The sequence below is a fragment of the Loxodonta africana genome, chromosome 2 (assembly GCF_030014295.1).
Source record: "Loxodonta africana isolate mLoxAfr1 chromosome 2, mLoxAfr1.hap2, whole genome shotgun sequence".
Classification (NCBI taxonomy): Eukaryota; Metazoa; Chordata; class Mammalia; order Proboscidea; family Elephantidae; genus Loxodonta; species Loxodonta africana.
Genome location: NC_087343.1, coordinates 227,627,058 through 227,649,693, shown reverse-complemented (window position 1 = coordinate 227,649,693; position 22,636 = coordinate 227,627,058). Strand labels below are relative to the sequence as shown.

Sequence of the window (22,636 nt, the reverse complement as noted above, 5' to 3'; positions counted from 1 at the left end):
ATGAATTGGTGGCAGTTATATTGATAAGATCTACAAGATTGGATAGGTCTTGAGCCAGTCTCTTGAGATAAAAGCGAGCAGAGAGACAGGGGGGCCTCATACCACCAAGAAGGCGACGCTGGGAATAGTACGTCCTTTGGACCCGAGGTTCCTGTACTGAGAAGCTCCTTGACCAGAGGAAGATTGATGACAAGGACCTTCCTCCAGCGCTGAGGGAGGAAGCCCTTCCCTGGAGCTGACACCCTGAATTTGGACTTGTAGCCTACTAGATTGTGCGAGAATAAATTTCTCCTTGTTAAAGCCATCCACTTGTGGTATTTCTGTTATAGCAGTGCTTGATGAGCAAGGCAGAGAGGAACAGAAAAGACTGAGTTCTACCAGGTGACCCGATCTGACCCATGCTGCTGCCTGGCACTGCCTGGTGTCTCCTTGGCTCACATGAGGAGACTCCCCAGGGATACCCCACTCTGGGGGACACTGGCTGGCATTACCCAGCCTGAGATCAGGAAGTCTGAGATCCCTCCCAGGCAGATAGACCAACTCGGATGGGCCACTTGGAACATGCAGCCTTTCCCCGCCTTCCCTCTGGAAGCGTGCCTGCTTCCGGGTCTCCTCTGCCCCTTGTTGGCCTGTAGCCTCTGCTGGCACCCTGTTTTTTCCTGCTGTCCCTGGCCTCACGGCCAGATTCCTCTTGCGGTGTTCCTTTCATCCATGCTCGCTGCTCCAGGGCTGATGATTGGAATTTGACCCCGGGGCCCCAGGTGAGCTCTTGGCCTGTGGTTCTGCCTCTGCCCAGCCAGTGTTGACTGCCTGCAGTTCAGCCAGGTTTGGTGTGGACACCCAGCCAGGGGAGCCACCACTTCCCAGTAGGTTCCCTTCTGCCCCCCCCCGCCCCCCATCGTCTGCCACCCCACATCCAGGTAGTCACAAGGGTGGCCCAGAGTAGTAGTGCTGGGTATCAGCCACACGTGGATGCACCCCAGGAACTGGACCAGTGCCAACAGCAGGCCCCTTTAGCAGGCTGTCCTGAGTCCCCTGGGTGGTACGGCCTCGTCTGAAACATAGGCCCCAGGAGGCAGAAGCACTTGGAAGTGCCCGGAGTACCTGAGAGACTGATTGCTAAGATTTATTTAGTGTTAATTAATTTAAACTTGGTAGCCCGCGTGGCTGGGGAGAGCTTAAGCCCATGGGGGTGGTGACAGCCTGATCTGGGTATGGCCTGGCTTTGTGTTGTTACTAGCTGCAGGGGTGTGCTCTGGGCCAAGCCCCTCCTGGTGAAGTCCCGCTAGGCCAACCCTAGCCCCTCTCAGCAGACTTCTCAGTCCGTGCTGAGCCGCAGGAGGGGACAGCCTCGGGGACAGTCAGTTCTGGGGAAGGAAGTCAGTATCTGGGCTGTTGCAGAGCTGCTTGACTCCTCTTCCAGGTCGAGTGTCCCCATGACGCCCTCCGGCTCGGTGGCAGCAGCGGCAGAGAAGCAGCCCCCTCTGGACCCTATCCAGGACCAGGAGCTCAAGTCCTGGCGGGGCCTGGTGTTCTACCTCTGTTTCTACGGCTTCATGGCGCAGATACGGCCAGGGGAGAGTTTCATCACACCCTACCTCCTGAGGGACAAGAACTTCACCAATGAGCAGGCAAGTGGCCGGCTGAGGTGGGTCTTACAGTGAGGGTGTGGTCTTTGCCACCCCAGTGAGAAAGAGTCCTCTCCCATCTGATGTGAGAGCAGCTGCAGCGGGAGAAGTCAGGTGGCCCCAAGGTTGTAGGGCTGGCTGGATCCTGTGCTCCCGCCCCAGTCAGACTGAGGGGCCAAATCTGAGGATAGCAGGTTCAGTTGAGAGGCTCAAGGTCTGCCTCAGGGCTCCAATGCTGCTCCCCCACCCCTTCACCTCCCACATCCCCCATCCCCTTCCCCTCACCCCAACCCTGCTGTCCCCCTCCCCTCACCCCCTAGCCTGCCGTTGCCCACCTCTCCCTCCCCACCCTGCTGCCCCCTCCCCTCACCCCCAACCCACAGTCCCCCTCCCATCACGCCCCACCCCCACGCCCCTGTAGGCAAGCACTGATTCAGGCCTGAGAAGGGAGGAGGCCCTGACCCTTGGGGCCCATCTGCATTCCAGGCCCCACATCAAGCCCTGCTGGGCACTTGCTTCCAGCAGAGACTTAGGCAGCTGTTTGCTAAGGAGATTGCAGGAATGTTCTTTGTACTTGGCAGCAGCACAAGGGTCACCTAAGTCTACCAGGGAGTGAGCCTAAGTCCCAAGTCCCCAGTCTCCCAGACGTAGAGTAGGGGTAACAACAGGCTGTATCCGAAGGAATTCCTTTTTGAACTTGGGTTGTTGGAGAGGGTTTGTTGGTGACTGTACCCTTACGGGCTCTTCTCCACACTGGTGGCCACCCCTACCCCCGCACCTGAGGACCCTGAAGTTGGGGGTGGGTCCAGGCTCCCCCGCTGTTCCCTCCAGGGTGGCCGCTGGCCCCTGCATCCTACGTCCCTGGGCTTCCTGGGTCACAGCCTGGGCCAGGACCCTGTGCTTTCTTAGCAAAGCCCCTGCCTGTCCCCACCTGGCTTGGCCCTCACCTCATCCGGGCTCTGGGGTTGTTTAAATCGAATGCACCTGCCATGCAAATGGAGGGTGTCCCTTCAGGGTGTCCCCTTGAAAAGTGGAAATCCCGCCATGTGACTGTCCCTGCCTGTGATGCCTTTGATGCCACCCCAGTGCTGGTGTGTCCCCAGTGGGACTAGAGCCTGTGTCTGCCTCCCAGCACCCCTCTGGGTCCTGACCCCTCCTCACAGAGGTGCCAGCTGTCCCTCACGTCCCTGGCCCTGTGACTGACCAGATCTGTCCCTTAGAAACTGCCTCTGCTCGGGTCATTTTTAGGAGTGGACGTTTCTTGTGAAGCTATCGTTAAAGTACCAAAATAACAAAACCTCTACAGCAAAAAGTTATAAACCCCATCTGCTGCCTGCCCAGATCACGGGGGAACTGGTTAAAAAGTAGGTTCTGGAAAACAACCCAGTGGGCCAGGCCCTGGGATGTCATTAAGGGGAATTCAGCCTTTACCTTCATCAGGCAGCAGTACAGCCCATGGAGTGGAGCAGACTCAGCCCCTGGCTCCGTGCTCAGGCCCCTCTCTGCTGGCTGCAGGGGTGCCCCACCTGGGCACTGTGGAGCCATGTCCCTGCTGGGCACTTGTATGGCAGGTGTAGGCCAGCAGTGTCTGACAACACATCTTTGCAGCTGAGTTCTTACCCAGACTGGCTGGGGAGATCTATCCCTGTGGGCCTCAGAAGCTGGTGCGTTGACGTGACCTGTATCCTCTGTCACAGGATTGGACCCCAGTGCCTTTATCCTGTGTTTGTGGGTGCACAGTGAGGACCCTTAGGGCCCTTCCAGGTTCTCCCCCTGCAGTGACAGTCCCCTTGGTGTGTGTGCTGCTCAGGCCACTGGCAGGGAGAGGGGCACCTGGGCTGGTATTCCACTCACACCCAGATGCTTGCCCATCACTCCCCACCGTGCACGAGCATCAAAGACATCTGCTTCTCTGCTGCTGGCACTGCTGTCTGACTTGGGCCCCTGCCCATCTGAGAGCGGGAAAGGCCTCTGTGCTGTTTGAGGTCCCTTTTGTTTCCCTGCGGGGATGCCACACCTCACCCCTCACACCAAACAATTCCAAATGAGCAAATACCCAAACATGCAAAGCACAACCTGCGGCCGCTCACTGCCTGTCCAGGTTTGTCTTTGGGGACTGCCTGCCCAGAGCCGCCCCATCTTCCTGTCTGGCTGCATGTCTTCCTTGCTGCCTGGAAGAGCCCCCCTGTGTCATCACAAACATGTCTTCCTCCCTGTTTGTGGTATCCTTTTTGTTTTATAGAGTTCTGGTTTTTAATTCAGCAGTATTTTCATTCATTGGCTTTTGCTTTGAGATTTACCTTCGAGCCCTTCCTCCCTGATTCTATACAGAATCCCCTGTCAGGGGTTGCAGGTTGTGCTTTGCATGTTTGGGTATTTGCTCATTTGGAATTGTTTGGTGTGAGGGGTGAGGTGTGGCATCCCTGCCCCTGCAGCGAGCCCTTGCCCTGAGTCTCTTACAGAGCCATGCCACCTTCTTCCCAGCCTGGGTCTGGCTGTTCCTGGCTCTGTTCAGCCCTGGGGGGATCACGTGTGTGTCCATCCATTTGTCTGCATGTCGGCCTCCTCTGTCCATCCGTCTGCTCCCACCCAGCTGCAGGTGTCTGCCCCTGCCTATTCCCATGTGTTTGTTCGTGTCTGTCCACATGTCCATTCTCTTGGTAGACTTCATCACGACTCAGACTTCACAGCTTCTTCAGATGTGCCATGGTTTCTGGCGATGCTCCCCCTAGGCACCCCCCTGCCCAGGCTCGTGGTCTGGCTCAAGCCCTGGCCCTGCTCCCTTGAACACCGAGGCACCATCACAGACTCAGTAGGGGCAGCTACGTGCTGACCCTTGGCCCTCAGCAACCACACCTGTGAGGTTTTGGGTCTCCTGTGACCTGGTCTGGGCCTGTCATGCTTCCCACACCCCACTCACCCTCAGACCCACCCTCCTACCTTCTCTAGTCTGTGCTGCCTTCACCCACTGCCACTCCCTAACCCAGTCTCGGGGGTATATGGCGTTGATGCCATGGCTTCACTGGCTTCCCTTCTGCTGAGACACGCACCACCCAGCCTCTCCCTGCAGCACCTGCTACCCTGCTGGCCACAGTGTGGGGTTTGCTTTGCCTGCCTGGTTTGTTTTCCAAGCAGAGCGCGCCTTGCCCGTGCGGCCCGTGAGTCCTCCATCCATCCTTCCAGACCACCAAGGGCCATGCAGGGGGGCCCCCCATCCCGCCTGGAGCCACTTCGACCTAGATATTTGGGCTCAGCTTCCCAGGCTCTCCTGTTAAACCTATTATGGATTAGCCAGTGAGAGGGTATATGGAAAGGGCTTGGCGAGGGCTGGGCTCCGGCCAGGAAGGGGTGTTCTCATCTCAGTGCCAGGAGGCCTGACACGTGCTCTGCGTCCCCAAGCCTTCCAAGTATGGCCAGGGTCATGGCCCTCACAGAGCTCCAGCATTGACTGCCAAGTCCAGCGGGAAGTGGAGCGTGGGACACTGCAGAGGGCAGGCGGGGCTGTCTTGGCTGAGGGTGTCACCTGGAGTGGGGGTCTGCGCTGCCCAAGACCAGGCTTTCATGAGCCCGCCCCCGGGCTTCTCCTCACAGGTGCTCACACAGACCCCAACCAACGCCCCCCCTGCACTGGGAGCCAGATGGTTTGAATCAAGAATGCTTGGAGTGCAGCGATTTAGAGTTCACACTCTTCCAAAACACTTACCTCAGGATTTACAATTGTGAGGCTTAAGATCAATGGTTCAGTCCTGTGCTGTGTACTGTGGAACGTCCCCAGCAGAATCGGGGCAACACCCCAAGATAAATGGTAGTGTCTCCTCAGCCAAGTCCACAAGCAGCTGCAGTACGTCAATGACGTTAAAGACGTGGGTGGCTCATGCCGGTCCCGGTGAGACTTTCCTCAGATCAGGCGCAGAGCCCTCTGGGATCTCCTGCACAGGGTCAGAGTGCTGGGCGTGAGCCTGTATTTAGTATGCTCTGCTCCTGTGGCCGTGCTGGTGGGAGGCGGAGACCATGGTGTTCAGTATGCTCCATTCCTGTGACCGGGCTGGTAGGAGGCGGAGACCATGAGGCCTCTCTGAGCTGATGTCCTGGTCTCGGAGCTGTCTGTGACCCCGCCCAGCTGCCTCTGCTTGGCTACACCTGCCCAGCTGTCCGGGTTGATAAGGCTGAATCTGAGCCAGCAGAGTACCTGTCCTGGCCGGCTGGACGCACAGGAGGCTGCTGGCATTCCCAGGCCACAGAGAGGGGCGGGTGTGTGCGTGTCTGCTGATGTGACAAGGTGCTGCTCCGCTTTTGAATTGTTAAGGGGCAGTTCCACAAGGGGACCCTAGAATAAGAGCGGTGACAAGGTCACATAATGCTGACCCTGTAGACTCCTCATGTCTGCTTTGAAGTGTAGATGTGGCTGTATTCCTAGTTGATGTGCCAGGTCAGGCTCAGGGGACTTCAGGCCTGGCCTTCTTGATGTTCACCATTTTGACTCTTGGCTGCAAGGAGGTGGGGAAGTTGTCTGAGGTGCCCACACCCTGAGCTCAGCTGTCCCCTGTGCCTCGCTGTTCCTTGCTGGGAAGAGCTGGCAGGAGGGGCCCTTTGGTATGCAGACGCGCATCCTCCCCAGCTGCTTCTTTCCAAATTGGAGCAAGTCCTCAGGGGACGCTGACCTGAGTGCTGCCTCCCACAGAGGTCAGGACCACAGCTGCTGACAGGGTCTTGGTGAGGTCCTCCCATGCTGGCTCTGACAGGAGCCTCCCAGGCTGAGCAAGGCACAGCCTCCACACAGGCTGTTTGACGCCCTGCGCAGGCCTGACCCAGAATTTTATCCTTAACAAAGGGCCTGCATCCTGTGGCCTGGGCTCCCACGGCTCTCAGGGACTGGTCCTGGCTCCCAGCCCCATGGGGACTGGCATGCACAGGGAATGCTCCAATGTCTGCACACAGGATGGGAATGTAACCAAGTGAGGGTTCTTGTCCTGTCCTATTACCCAAAAATTAGCCGATCAAAATAAGGTGGACGCCACACCACCAGTTGCAAGGGAAACAGAAAGTGGAAGTTTATTGTTTGCATAAACAAGCCACGTGGAGCCTGGCAGCCCCAGGGAAGCTTGGAGTTTTTATGCCTTCCAGTCCCCAGGGGGTGGGATTAGCACCCAAAATTTGACACCACAGTCTGTATTTGGAGATTCGGGTGCTGAGTCATTTGTAAAGGAAGGGAACTTTGACGTTACAGATGGGCTCAGGTGAAGCTGTGTGCCAGAGAACACCTTCCTGTCCAGTGAAGTTCAGGTCTGGCGTCAAGTTCGGGACCACAGCTCTTCAGGTCCTGCACATGTGCCAAGATCTTGGTTTGCAGATGTGTGGGACTTCGGTACCATATTCAAACCACGATTAGGGCCCACAGCGTGGTCGGGCCAAGCTGCAGTTAGAAACTGCGGCTTAACCAGCTGCGAGGGAGGGGAAACTGCGGTGGAGCCGGGGAAGCCTTGGTAGTGGCTTCAGGAAGACCTTTGTGCTTGGTGTCACTGGAACAGAGCTGGTGGGCTCACCTTGGCTTCTGCAGGGGTGAGGGTTCAGGGGGGCATGTCAGGCAGCTGCATGGTGTGGGGGCCAGGCTGCCCCCAGGTTGGGTGTCCTGGCTTGCTGAGCTGAGTTGGCCCCGCCAGACAGTGTGTCTTGGGTGCTCCAACATGACCAGGGCATACTGAACAAGCAGCATGGTCTGACCGGCCTCTGCCTGCCCCAGGGGTTGGTGCAAGTGGACTTGGTGCACCCTCCACACTTGCTGACTGGCACTGTGGCTGGGCCCGAGGCTCGGCTTCAGGTCCGCTGGGTCCCCATCTGTAAGAGGGGACTGGCCTGGGTGCTGCGGGGTCACGTGCCTGCCTGTCCACAGGTCACCAACGAGATCATTCCGGTGCTGTCTTACTCCTACCTGGTGGTGCTGCTGCCGGTCTTCCTGGTCACTGACTACCTGCGCTACAAGCCGGTGCTGGTGCTGCAGGGCCTGAGCTATGTGTCCGTGTGGTTGCTGCTGCTCTTCGGCCACACGGTGCTGCACATGCAGTTCATGGAGTTCTTCTACAGTGTCACCATGGCCGCCCGTATCGCCTACTCCTCCTACATCTTCTCCCTTGTGCGCCCGGCCCGCTTCCAGCGCATGGCCAGCTACTCGCGGTCCGCCGTGCTCTTGGGAGTCTTCACCAGCTCTGTGCTGGGCCAGGTGCTCGTCTCCGCAGGCCACCTGTCCTTTACCACGCTCAACTACATCTCCCTGGGCTTCCTCATCTTCAGCCTACTGCTCACCCTCTTCCTGAAGCGCCCCAATCGCAGCCTTTTCTTTAATCGCGGCGTGCCCGCGCACCATGCCACCGTGCCCTCCGAGCTAGACCACATGGCTCCGGGCAGCCCCAGCAAGCCGGAAGGTGGCAAACTCGGGCTCACGCTACTGGCAGCCTGGCAGAACTCGGTACTCGCCCACATGCTCTGTGAGCTGGGAGCCAGCCTGCGCCTGCCGCAGCTACGCCTCTGGTCCCTCTGGTGGGTCTTCAACTCAGCTGGCTACTACCTGATCATCTACTACACACACATCCTGTGGAACGTTGTGAGCCCCGCCAGGGACAGCTCTGCAGTCTACAACGGAGGGGCAGATGCTGCCTCAACTCTTCTGGGTACTGACCTGCTGCCCCCTTGACCCTGGTGGCCCCGTAACGAGTGTATTATCTCCCCCAAGTGACCCTATAAAGTGATTTTCACCCCAGGGGACCCCGTAACGCACTATCTCCCTCAGGCGACCTTGAAGGCTCCATAACATGTTGTTTCTCCCAGGGGACCCCAGGGAGCTCCATAAAACACTGTCTTACCCAGGTGACCCCAGAGACCCCATAATGCATTGTCTCCCCCAGGCAACCCTGGAGACCCCTAACATGCTGTCTCCCCCAGGTGCTGTCACCTCCTTTGCTGCAGGCTTTGTGAAGATCCGCTGGGCCCTGTGGTCCAAGCTGGTCATCGCAGCTGTAACTCTCACCCAGGCTGGCCTCGTCTTCCTCATGTACAGCACCAGCAACATCTGGGTCTGCTACGTCACCTTTGTGCTCTTCCGAGGTGCCTACCAGTTCCTGGTGCCCATTGCAACGTGAGTCAAACCCAACGGGCAGGTGGGCTTGGGTGAGGCCTGCTGACTCTGGTGACCCCCCCCCCCCAGCTGCTCCAGCCACCCCAGAGCCTGGCTGGCCACGTGCTGGATGGACACACTGTCGTTTTGCTGGGTGGGTGACTGGCAGGCATCCACATGTACAAAGTGGCTTCTGGAACGTGTGGGGAGCAGAGAGGTGGCACTACTGTAAGGAGCTGGACCCTGAACCTGAAGGGACAGTGTGTCACACCAGGAGGGCAGTCAGGGCCCTGGGTGCCTTCAGCTGGGCACAGTTGTCCACTGCCCAGCACGGCCCCACCCCGGCGCAGGTGAGCCTCCAGCTGTGTACTCTGGTCTCCTGCCGCAGGTACTTGGAGTCCAAGGCCTCTCTGGTGCCAACTGGCTGGACTTCTGCTGGGGGCAGGGCAGGGACACCAGGGACTGGGAATGGCCTCGCTGCGATGACCCTGCAGGGCTGCCTCAGGGAAGTTGCCAGGGCCAGCTTCACACCAAGGTTCTACCCTGATGTCATGGAGACTTCCCTCCCAGGCCTCTTTCCTATTCCCTAAGACCCCCCAACCTCTGCCATGGAATCAGCCCTGCTTCCTCCCTCTTAGACCAAGGCCCTTCCTGCCCCTAACCTCCCCACTGCTGGAAACGGTGCTCACTGCCAGAAGTGACCACCATCCCAGCCTTGTCTTCTGCCCCAGGGGTCCCCTGACGCCTGGATCTCACCCATTCCCTGAGTAACTCGGGACCCTCCTGCACGCCTACACCCCCAGTGCCCAAGGACATCCTGTGCTACCTGTTGGCTGGCCCCACCTGTGCCTCCAGCATCTTCCCAAACTACTTAGACGCATGCTTCAGGACTCCCGCTTTGTCCTTTGCACTTGACCTTTCACTAGACCATGCTGTGCTCCCAGCCAGCCTACTCTAGGTACTTATACCAGGGTCCCCTGCTCTGAGCCCACCCACTCACCCCAACCCTGCTCCTGAGACCCTGTCCAGGCCAGAAGGGTGGGAGGTGTGCACACCTGAGTGCACATGTGTACACACATACGCACACGGCATGCATGCACTCGTGTACATGTGAGTACATGTGTGCGCTCACAGCATGATGCACTCAAGTGCACATAATGCGCACACACATGCACTGTGCACACGTACAAAGGATATACTCAAGTGCACACAATGGATATATTCAAGTGCATACAATGTACGTGCACGTCCACACACACAACGTGCACGTACACAGTGCACACACGTGCCCACACGTATAGCATATGTGCACAAGGACCATTCACCCTACGCCACCTCCAGCCTCCCCTTGTACCCCTGCATCCACCTCTCTCCATCCAGCGAGAGAGTCTAGCCATCCATCCCATCTCACTCCCAGGACTTTGGCCCCAGCTTACCCCCACTTAGCAATGCCCTGCCTCCCTCCCTATTTGGATTGTCCTTTGAGGGCACCCTCTGGACCTCACACCCACCAGAAAAGCTCTCCTGTAGCACCATGGTCTCCGGGGTCATTCTTGAGCTCTGGGAGTGTCTGCAGGCTCCTGACCACACAGAGCTGCCCTTCTGGGCTGAACCCTTCCCCAGTCTTCAGCCCACACCCCTTCCAGGCATGAGGCCTGCATTGAACCAGCATCCCTTCTTTCTTCTGAGTGGCCAGGCACTGCCTGGTTTACCTCGCCACCCACCCCCCCCCCCCCACGCAGAGCCATTCTCATAGGCTGCCTGTCAGCCCCAGCTGATTTCTTGGCACTGACATTTCCTGCTGAAAACCCGCACACAACACCCCCTAGCATGTCAGACATGCCCTCCATCCCTTTTCCCAGGTACTGGATACCCCCTCCCTGGGCTCCCTCAGCTCTGTGCTCCATCCCAACCTCTCCCCACTGCCTCCACCCTCTGCCTCGCTACTTCTCAGCCTGTAAATGTCCCAAAAGAGCATGTCCCTTAGTCTTGACCTCTCAGACCTAGGGGCTCATCTGCCGTCATTGCTGTCCATTAATCTATTAGAGCAAAGCAGTGAGTGTTTTTACAGTTACAGAAGTCACAGATGCTGTTACGGATTGAATTGTGTCCCCCAAAAATGTGTGTCAACTTGGCTAGGCCATGATTCTCAGTGTCGTGTGATTGTCCAGCATTTGTCATTTGAAGTGATTTTCCTATGTGTTGTATACCCTACCTCTGTGTTGTTAATGAGGCAGTATTACAGGCAGTTACGTTAATGAGGCAAGATTCAGTCTTCAAGATTAGGTTGTATCTTGAGTCAGTCTCTTTTGAGATATAAAAGAGAAAATCGAGCAGAGTGTGTCCTTCAGACATAGGGTTCCTGCGCCTAGAAGCTCCTAGACCAGGGAAAGATTGATGACAAGGACTTTCCTCCAGAGCCAACAGAGAGAAAGCCTTCCCCTGGAGCTGGTGCCCTGGATTCAGACTTCTAGCTTCCTAAACTGTGAGAAAATTAATTTCTGTTTGTTAAAGCCAGCGCTAGATAATTAAGACAGAATTTGGTACCAGGGGTGAGATGCTGCTCTAATGGATACCTAAAATTTGGAAGCAGTTTTGAAATTGTGAGTTCGTAGAGGCTGGAAGAGTTTTAAAAGTGCCTAATAGTAAAAGCCTAGATTGCCTTGAAGAGACTGTTGTGGAATTATGGACATCAAAGACAATTCTGGTGACGACTCAGAAGCAAGTGAGGAGAGCTGTTACACTGGAAACGGTGCAGAAGCAGCAGCAGAGCAGAACCAGAAGACCAGTGCGAGACAGTGCAGGAGCAGACCCACGGAGCAAGAGAGCTTTGTGCAAAAGGCTTCCTGGCAAATTGGGGTGTTTCTGGAAACTTATTGGTGGAGCAGGGTGCCACCAGACACTTAATCTGTAGAACTAAAGAGCTTTGGAACGCTTGCCCCCGGCAGGACAGAAGTGGGCGGTGAGGTCCTAGGGGCCAAGAGGTCAAGAGGTCAAGGAACCAGGAAGCAGAAGCTGAAGAGACAAAGAACACAGGAAGCAGAACTGCTCCAGTCTCAAAGGTAGGACCACAACATCTGGGGTCTCAAAGGGTGGAGCCCTGGCTTCTGGGATTTTCAAAAGGCCACAGCCTCCTAGGTTTCAAAGACTCAGATCTTCACCAACTTGGTTCCAAAGTATGGGGTTGCCTTTTGCAAATGCCATAAGAATGGGACCAGACCTGCTGCCCAAAGCTGAGAAGTTGGGGCTGCCATGCTCACAGGGCACAAGAATGGGGCCTGTTGTGGCTGAGGGGGTGAAGTCACCATTCGGATGTACTAGCAGAATGGGGCCGACCAAATCCAAGGAAGCAGAGTTGCCATTCCAGTGGGACTGGAAGGTGGAGCTGAAGCCCAGGGCTGAGTGGCCTCCATCCAGAATCTGGAGAGTGTGGCCAATACCCAGAGTCTAAAGGACAGGGCCATTGCCTAAATGGTATCAGAGAACAGAGGATTATTTTCAAGCCTTGAGAGCTAATATGTTCTGCTGACTTACTTGGTGCCTCTTATCCCTTCATTCTTTTCATTCTTTCCCATTTGTAGTGGAAATGTCTAGCTTGTGCCTGTTGTACTTTGGAAGCAGTTAACTTGTATTCTAAATTTCACAGATGAAGGGGAGTTTTTGGATTTTGGACTTGGAGTTGATTTAAGAATTTTGCTATGACACAGTGGGGTGAATATGTTTTACAGTGGCAAGGACATGAAGTTTTGGGGGGCCAAAGGGTGGAATGTTATGGACTAAATTGTGTCCCCCAAAAATGTGTGTTGACTTGGCTAGGCTATGATTCCCAATATTGTGTGTCCACAATTTTTCATCTGATAGGATTTTCTGATGTGTGGTAAATCCTACCTCTATGATGTTAATCCATCACGTGTCAGTTTGATGTACTGTGGTGGTTTTCATGTTGCTGTCATATTGGAAGATTTACCACCAGTATTTCAAATACCAACAAGGTCACCCTTGGTGAAACAGGTTTCAGGGGAGCTTCCAGACTACAACAGGCTAGGAAGAAGGAACTGACAGGCTATTTCTGAAAAAAATTGGCCAGTGGAAACCTTATGAATAGCAGTGAAACGTTGTCTGATACAGTGCCAACGCATGAGCCTCTCAGGTTGGAAGGCACTCAAAATACAAATGGGGAAGAGCTGCCTCCTCAAAGGATAGTTGACCTTAATGATGTCGATGGGGTCAAGCTTTCAGGACCATCATTTGCTGATGAGACATGACTCAAAATAGGAAGAAACAGCTGCAAAAATCCATTAATAATCGGAATGTGGAATGTACGAATTATGAATCTAGAAAAATTGGAAAATGTCAAAAATGAAATGGAATGCATGAACATCGATACCCTAGGCATTAGTGAGCTGAAATGGACTGGTATTGGCTATTTTGAACCAGACAAGCATATGGTGTACTATGCCAGGAATGATAACTTGTAGGAGAACGGCATTGGATTTGTTGTCAAAAAGACAAGATCTATCCTGAAGTACAATGCTGTCAGTGATAGGATAATACCATATGTCTACAAGGAAGACCACTTAATACCACTATTATTCATATTTACCCACCAACCACTAAGGCAAAGGAAAAAGAAATTGAAGATTTTTACCAATTTCTGCAGTCTGAAATTGATCAAATGTGCAATCAAGATGCATTGATAATTACTGATGATTGGAATGCGAAAGTCAGACACAAAGAAGATTTGGTATTTGTAAAATATGGCCTTGGTGATAGAAATGATGCCAGAGATCATGTGATAAAATTTTGCAAGACCAAGGACTTCTTCATTGCAAATACCTTTTTTCACCAACGTAAAAGGTGACTATACACATGGACCTTGCCAGGTGGAATACACAGGAAATCAAATCTACTACATCTGTGGAAAGAGATGGTGGAAAAGCTCAATATTATCAATCAGAAAAAGGCCAGGGGCTGGCTGTGAAACAAACCATCAATTGCTCATTGCGAGTTCAAGTGGAAACTGAAAAAAATTAGGACAAGTCCATGAGAGCCAAAGTACAGTTTTGAGTATATCCCACCTGAACTTATAGACCACCTCAGGAACAGATTTGATGTGTTGAACACTAATGATCAAAGACCAGATGAATTGTGCAAGGACATCATACACAAAGAAAGCAAAAGTCATTAAAAAGACAGGAAAGAAAGAAAAGAACAAAATGGGTATCAGAAGAAACTCTGAAAGTTGCTCTTGAAAGTAGAGTAGCTAAAGCGAAAGGAAGAAATGGTGAAGTAAAAGAGCTGAACAGAAGATTTTAAAAGGCAGCTTGGGAAGACAAAGTAAAGTATTGTAATGAAATGTGCAAAGACCTAGAGACAGAAAACCTAAAAGAAGAACATGCTGGGCATTTTTCTAGCTGAACTGAAGAAAACATTCAAGCCTGGTTGTGATATTGTGTGTCTCCTTAGCCTGCAAGCCAAAGACTTACTGTCTGACCTGCTGATCTTGGGTTCACCAGCCCATACAACAACGTGAATCAGGCAACCCTCCAGCCTGATCCACAGACTTGAATCTTTCCTGCCTCTACAACTGTGTGAGCCATTTTCTTCATATACATCTTTCTCTATGTATTATTTTATTTCTCTAGAGAACCCAGCCGAAGATAATACCTTTTTACAATTTTGTTCAGAATGGGAAGTATAAGGAAGCTGGTTGGTTGGTCCTACTTTCATTAGACAATGCAGTGAAAGAGATGAGCTCAGGGCTTCAGAGTCAAAGCTCAATTGCCACATAAATGACCTCAAAGTTTCCACTTGTGCCTTAAAAGAAAGCATTATTTCTTGTGATAACAGAGCTGATATTGCTGAAAACCAAACCCAGAGTCTTATTGTAAGAGTGGCTGAATTACAATGTCAGTTGAATTCTGAACTGTGAATCGTGTCTGAAGCTAAAGTGAATGCATTAATTCAGAAGAAATGGGATCCTGAAACTTGGGATGGGTCATATGGGCAGATAATCATCAAGCTGAGGATACTGAGTCCCTAAATTCTGTTGAATCACTCCTGCCAACAAAACCGTTATCCCCTCCATCCCCATCTGATGAAATTAACCCAGCTGTGTCTAAAGAGTCTTTGTCTGAGATATTGCCTGGGGAGGCATCAGAGTCATTGCGTGGGGTATCACCTAAGGCAGATGCCTTAAAAGACATTGCTGAATGTTCTCAAACACATCCCCATCACCCATTTTTGCTTCTAGACCTATGAGTAGACTTAAATCCCAGTGAGCTCCAAATGATGAAGTACAAGTGTGACCCAGGATAAGGTATGCAACACTTCGAAAGAACTGCTTGGCTCTTCCAATACGTAGAAACAGAAACCTGGGGAATATGTGTGGGAATGGCTATTAAGGGTGTGGGATAATGGTGAGAGGAACATGAAGTTGAATTGGTGTAAGCTTATTGATGAGCTCACTAAGCACAGATTCTTCATTCAGTGTTTCAGCTTGAGAGGTTAGGAGAGGGTCTAATCATTTATTTGGCTGGTTTGCTGAAGCATGGATTACATGCTGGTCTACACTAAGTCAAGCTGAAGTACCAGACCTGCCTTGGTGTACTGTAGAAGAGGATATTCAAAGGCTTAGAGAAATTGGCATGTTCGAGTGGATTTATCAGGTTAGACCCACAGAACCACACATAGAGTGCCCATAGAACACACCTGTTACCACAACCGTGAGGAGCATATTTGTGAAGGGTGCCCCAGCATCCTTGAAGACTGCTGTGATTGCTATTTTATGTAAGTCAGATTTGAGAGTGGGAACTGTCCTAAATGAATTAAGACATCTAACTAAAATGGGGCTGACTGGAGCCTGTGGTGGCAGGGTCCAAGTGGCGGCACTCAATTGACAAAGACAAGGTGAACATAAGGTACAGTTGTGTCAAAGCAGAAATCAGAATAATCTAACTCATATGGACTTATGGCATTGACTATTTAGTTATGGTGGCCCTAGGAATGAAATAGATCATAAATCTACTAAATATTGATCTGTACAAACAACAATTCCAGATCACATGAACAGCAGTCTGACTTGAATTGCCAGAGTAATTACGGCCCCTCAGTCAATTCCCAGACTTGATCCGATTTATAGACCCACATACCCTTTGACTGAAGGGGAGGCTGGGTTCCCTTGAGGAAGGACCCTACTACACTGCCAAAAATTTATACTGTTAACCTTTCTCCCGGCTTTCCCCAAAGGAACCTATGGCGTTTTATTAAAGTAACTGTTCATTGGGGAAAAGGAAATAATCAGACTTTTTGGAGGATTATTGGATATTGGCTCTGAACTGACACTAATTCCAGAAGACACCAAACGTCACTGTGCCCACCAGTCAGAGTGGGAGCATATGGAGGTCAGGTTATATTAATGGAGTCTTAGCTCAGGTTCATCTCACAGTGGGTCCAGTGGGTCCCCAAAGCCATCCTATAGTGATTTCCCCAGTTCCCGAATGCATAATTGGAATAGATATACTCAACAACTGATAGAACCCTGACATTGGATCTCTGGCAAATGGAGTAAGGGCTATTATGGTAGGAAAAGCCAAGTGGAAGCCATTAGAACTGCCCTCACCCTGGAAAATAGTAAACAAAAAGCAATACCATATTCCTGGAGTGATTGCAGAGATCAGTGCCACCAGCAAGGACTTGAAGGATGCCGGGGTGGTGAGTCCCACCACATCCCCATTCAACTGTTGTATTTGGCCTGTACAAAAAAACGGATGGATCTTGGAGAATGACAGTGGATTTTCAAAAACTTAACCAGTTGGTGACTCCAGTTGCAGCTGCTATTCCAGACGTGGCTTCATTGCTTGAGCACATTAATACATTTCCTTGTACCTGGGATGTTTTTTTTTTTGGGATGTAGCTGTTGGTTAGGCTAATTCCTTTTTCTCCATACCTGTTTAGAGGGACCACCAGAAGCAGTTTTTCTTCAGTTGGCAAGGCCAGCAGCACACCTTCATTGCCCTACCCCAGAAATATACCATCTCTCCAGCCCTGTGTTGTAATTTAATCTGCCGGGACCTTGATCACCTTTTCCTTCCACAAAGTATCACACCGGTCCATTACATTGATGACATTATGTTAATTGGGCCTAGTAAGAAAGAAGTGCCAATGACTCTGGAATTATTGGTAAAACATTTGTGTGCTAGAGGGTGGGAAATTAATCCACAAAAATTCAGGCACCTCCACCTCAGTGAAATTTCTAGGGGACCAGTGGTGTCAGGCATGTCGAGATACTCCTTCTAAAGTGAAGGATAAGTTATTGGGTCTGGCCCCTCCCACAATCCAAAAGGAAGCAAAACACCTAGTGGGCCTCTTCGGATTTTGGAGTCAGCATATCCCTCCTTTGGGTATGTTACTCTGGCCTATTTATCAAGTGACTCAAAAAGCTGCTAGTTTTGAGCAGGGCCCAGACCAAGAGAAGGCTCTGCAATAGGGTGAGGCTGCCATTGCAAGCCACTCTGCCTCTTGGGCCATATGATCTGGCTGATCCCGATGGTGCTTTAAGGGTCAGTTGCAGGTAGAGATGCTATTTGGAGTATTTGGCAGACCCCTATTGGTGAATCACAGAGAAGACCCTTAGAATATTGGAGCAGACCCCTGCCATCCTCTGCAGATAACTACTCTCCTTTTCTGAAACAGCATTTGGCCTTAGTAGAGACTGAACACTTAACCATGGGTCGCCAGATCACCATGCGTCATAAACTGAGTATTGTCTGACTCACAGAGCCATAGAGTTGTACATGCACAGCAGCGCTCTGTCATTAAACGGAAGTGGCGTATATACTAGATAGGGCTCGAGCAGGACCTGAAGGCACGAATAAGTTGCACAAAGAAGTGGCCCAAATGCCCATGGTCTCCAATGCTATCATATTACCTGCCCTCCTGGTCTGCACCTGTGTCCTTCGATCATTTGACTGAGGAAGAGAAAACTCGTGCCTGGTTTACAGATGGTTCTGCACGATATGCAGGCACCACTTGAAAGTGAACTGCAGCAGCACTGTGGCCCCGTTCTGGGTCCTCCCTGAAGGACAGTTGTGAAGGGAAATCCTCCCAGTGGGCAGAACTTGAAGCAGTGTACCTGGCTGGTCACTGCTTGGAAGGAAAAACGGCCAGATGTGCGATTGTATCCTGATTCATGGGCTGTGGCCAATGGTTCGGCTGCATGGTCAGGGACTTAGAAGGAACATGATTGGAGATAAGGATTTATGGGGAAGAGGTATGTGAACAGACTTCTCTGAATGGGCCAAAGAAGTGAAGATATTTATGTCTAATGTGAATGCTCACCAAAGCGTGGCTTCAGCAGAGAGGATTTTAACCATCAGGTGAATAGGAGGACATTCTGTGGAAAACAGTCATCGTCTTTCCCTAGCCACTCCTGTCATTCCCCAGTGGGCTCTTGAACAAAGTGGCCATGATGGCAGGGATGGAGATTATGCGTGGGCTCAGCCACGTGGACTTCCACTCACCAAGGCTAAGTTGGCTACAGCCACTGACGAGTGCCCAATCTGCCAGCTGCAGAGACCAACACTGGCACCATTCCTCAAGGTGATCAGCCAGCAACTTGGTGGCAGGTTGCTTACTTTGGACCGCTTCCATCATGGAAAGGGCAGTGTTCTTACTGGAATAAACACTTAACTCTGGATATGGATTTGCCTTCCCTGTACACAATACTTCAGCCGAAACTACCATCCATGGACTTACAGAATGCCTTATCCACCATCATGGTACACAACATCGCTTCGGATCACAGGACTTACTTCACAGTAAATGAAGTGCGGCAATGGGCCATGCTCGTGGAATTCACTGGTCTAACCTTTTCCTGAAACAACTGGCCTGAAAGAACAATGGAATGCTCTTCTAAAGACACAGTATGGCACCAGCTAGCTGTCAGTACCTTGCAGGGTTGGGGCAGTGTTCCCCAGGAGGCTTTATGTCCTCTAAACCAGTGTCCAGTATATGGTGCTGTTTTATCACAGCCAGGATTCATGTGTCCCGGAATCAAGGAAGTGTCATCACTCACTATTATGCCTATTGACCCAATTGCAAAATTTTTGCTTCCTGTTCCTGCAACCCTATGCTCTGTGAGTCTAGAAGTCTTAGTTCCAAAGGGAAGAATGCTCCCATCTGGAGACATATCACTGATTCCGTTAAACTGGAAATTAAGAATGCTACCTCACCACTTTGGGCTTCTTATGCCTCTGGATCAACAGGAAGTTACCATATTGGCTGGTGTGATTGATCCTGGTTACCAAGAGGAAATCGGATTGGTATCCCATAATGGAGGTAAAGAAAAGTATGTCTGGAATACAGGAGATCCCTTAGGGCATCTCTTTACTACCATACCCTGTGATTAATGCTAATGGAAAAAGTACACCAACCCAATTCTGACATGACTTTGCTAATGGCCCGGACTCTTCTGGAATGAAGGTTTGGGTCACCCTACCAGGCAAAGAACCACAACTGAGGTGCTTGCTGGGGGCAAAGGGAATATGGAATGGATCGTGGAAGAGGGTAGCTCTAAATACCAGTCGTGACCACGTGACCAGTTGCAGAAATGAGGACTGTAATTGTTAGGAGTGTTTCTGCCTTGTATGTGTGTATCAAGTATTTTTGTTTTAAAAAAAAAAAACCAGTCTTGCAGGTCTGACAGACTGGAGAAGCTCCAAGGGTATGGCTCCAGACACCATTTCAACTCAGTACTGAAATCACTCCTGAGTTTCACCCTTCAGCCAAAGGTTAGACAGGTTTATAGTGCCACCAATAACACGTGAGGAACGTGCTTCATAGTTCAATTCACACATAGACTAATGGACACACCAGCCCAGCACAAAGACAGGAAGGCAGGAATAGGCAAACGATGAATGGAAACAAGTAACCCAGGGCAAAGAAGGGAACAGTGTTGACACATCACAGATTGGTAACTACAGTCACAAAATAATCTGTGTATTAACTATTTAATGAGAAAGTAATTTGCTGCGAAAACTTTTACCTGAAGCACAATAAAAGCAAGTATTTTTGTTTTCTTATGAAATACATGTAAACAGGGCTAGTGTGTTTTCGTTGTAAGTGTGTAAGTCGTATCACATTAGGCACAAGTGTGACTTTATACAGCACTCAGGGCATCGGCAAAAAACAAGGCTCCAGGAATTGACAGACTATCAATTGAGATGTTTCAACAAATGGATGCAGCACTGGAAGTGCTCACTTGTCTATGCCAAGAAATATGGAAGACAGCTTCCTGGACAACTGACTGGAAGAGATCCATATTTATGCCTAGAAAGGAGATCCAACCAAATGCGGAAATTATCAAACAATATCATTAATATCACATGCAAGCAAAATTTTGCTGAAGATCATTCAAAAGTGGCTGCAGCAGTATATTGACAGGAAACTGCCAGAAATTCAGGCTGGATTCAGAAGAGGACGTGGTACCATTGCTGATGTCAGATGGATCCTGGCTGGAAGCAGAGAATACCAGAAAGATGTTTACCTGTATTTTATTAACTATGCAAAGGCATTGGACTGTGTGGATCATAACAAATTATGGATAACAATGTGAAGAATGGGAATTCCAGAAGGCTTAATTGTGCTCATGAGGAACCTGTACATTGATCAAGAGGCAGTTGTTGAGACAGAACAAGGGGATACTGATTGGTTTAAAGTCAGGAAAGGTGTGTGTCAGGGTTGTATCCTTTCACCATACCTATTCAATCTGTATGCTGAGCAAATAAACCGAGAAGCTGGACTATATGAAGAAGAACGGGGTATCAGGATTGGAGGAAGACTCGTTAACAACCTGCGTTATGCAGATGACACAACCTTGCTTGCAGAACGTGAAGAGGACTTGAAGCACTTACTAATGAAGATCAAAAACCACAGACTTCAGCATGGGTTACACCTCAACATAAAGAAAACAAAAATCTTCACAACTGGACCCATAAGCCACATCATGATAAACAGAGAAAAGATTGAAGTTGTCAAGGATTTTATTTTACTTGGATCCACAATCAACACCCATGGAAGCAGCAGTCAAGAAATCAAAAGATGCATTGCACTGGGCAAGTCTGCTGCAAAGGACCTCTTTAAAGTGTTGAAAAGCAAAGCTGTCACCTTGAAGACTAAGGTGCACCTGACCCAAGCCATGGTATTTTCAATCACATCATATGCATATGAAAGCTGGACGATGAATAAGGAAGACTGAAGAATTGACGCCTTTGAATTGTGGTGTTGGTGAAGAATATTGAATATACCATGGACTGCCAAAAGAATGAACAAATCTGTCTTGGAAGAAGCGCAACCAGAATGCTCCTTAGAAGCAAGGATGGTGAGACTGGGTCTTACATACTTTGGACATGTTGTCAGGAGGGATCAGTCCCTGGAGAAGGATATCATGCTTGGTAAAGTACAGGGTCAGCAGAAAAGAGGAAGACCCTTAACGAGGTGGATTGACACAGTGGCTGCAACAGTGGGCTCAAACGTGGCAATGATTGTGAGGATGGCACAGGAGCGGGCAGTGTTTCGTTCTATTGCGCATGGGGCCGCCAGGAGTCAGAACTGACTTGACGGCACCTAACAACAACACCATGACTTTATAATTGCCTCGTATGTATGGTTTAAGGAGATACGTAGAGGTGCCAAGTTGACAAGGGGTGGACTACGATCAATTAGGTGTGTGTCAACTTGGCTGGGCCACGATTCTCAGTGGTTTGGCAGTTATGATGTAGTTTGGCAGTCACATAATGATGTAATCACTTCCTTGATGAGATTTGATATAATGTGATCACCTCCATGATGGGATCTGCTGTGAGTCGCCAATCAGTTGAAAGAGAGTTTCTTGGGGGTGTGGCCTGCATCCAATATATATATAGACTTACAGGCAAAGCTCACTGGCTTTTGCTCTGCTCTGGATCCTGCATCTGGCTCGTAAGCATCTGACCTCCAGTTCTTGGGACTTGGGAGAGTAGTCTGCCATCTTACCTGCTGCTCTTGGATTCGTCAGCCCTTGCAGCCATGAGCCAGCAGCTTGCCATCTGACCTGTGGATCTTGGATTTGTCAACACCTGCAACTATATGAGTCAGGCGAATCCTCCAGCCTGACAGCTGACCCACGGACATGGGACTTGCCAGGCTCTACAACTTCATAAACCATTTTCTTGAGATAAATCTGTCTCAATGTATATACGTAGAGTATATATATATATGCAATATATATACTAAATGTATACTATATATATGTAATATATGTATATATCATATATGTACACGTTTCACTGGTTTTGCTTCTCTAGAGAACCCAGCCTAAGAGCAACTCATGTGTGTCAGCCTAGAACTGTGTCGTATAGGGTTTTCAATGGCTGATCTTTCTGAAGTAGATCGCCAAGGCATTTCTTTGAAGGCACCTATGGCGGACAGGCACCTCTAATCTTTGTATTTGCAGCCGAGTGCTTAACCGTTTGCGCCACTCAGAGTCTCCATTAAAATGAGGACAGCAGCCATCTGTCGTGTAGGTTACAGCTGTGTCCTTGTTTCTCAGGTTGCCCTTACCTTCGCCTGTGGTGACTGCAGGCCGTGTGAGGTGTCTTTGTGGCCTTCTCCATGTCCTACCCCAGGTTGGCTCTCAGGTCTGCTTCATTTGTTGTCCAGGCCCTTTCTCCCTGGTTTGCCTGCTTCATCACATGTTAAATTCCTGTCTGTGCTTCCTTCTGCTTGGGCTTTCTCTTCTGTCCTGTTGACCTGTGTATACTGGTGTTTCGTTCACTTCTGGTTGCTTCTCGTCTGTATCTCTCCATCAGCTTGAAAGCTAACAGTGTAGGTCCCTCGGCCTTGCGTCATTCCTTTTAACGTT

The 22,636-nt window shown here is 50.7% G+C and overlaps 1 protein-coding gene across 2 annotated transcripts in view; it reads left to right on the top strand.

Annotated features, from left to right (window-relative positions):
- SLC19A1 (solute carrier family 19 member 1) overlaps nt 1-22,636 on the top strand; it is a 50,941-nt gene that overhangs the window by 6,785 nt on the left and 21,520 nt on the right. For both annotated transcript variants that reach the window (XM_023541007.2, XM_003421946.4), the window contains exons 2-4: nt 1,424-1,631; nt 7,519-8,293; nt 8,565-8,757. In XM_023541007.2, the coding sequence (XP_023396775.2) occupies nt 1,437-1,631; nt 7,519-8,293; nt 8,565-8,757 (1,163 nt within the window). In that variant the 5' untranslated portion in view covers nt 1,424-1,436. The remainder of the gene's footprint in view (nt 1-1,423; nt 1,632-7,518; nt 8,294-8,564; nt 8,758-22,636) is intronic.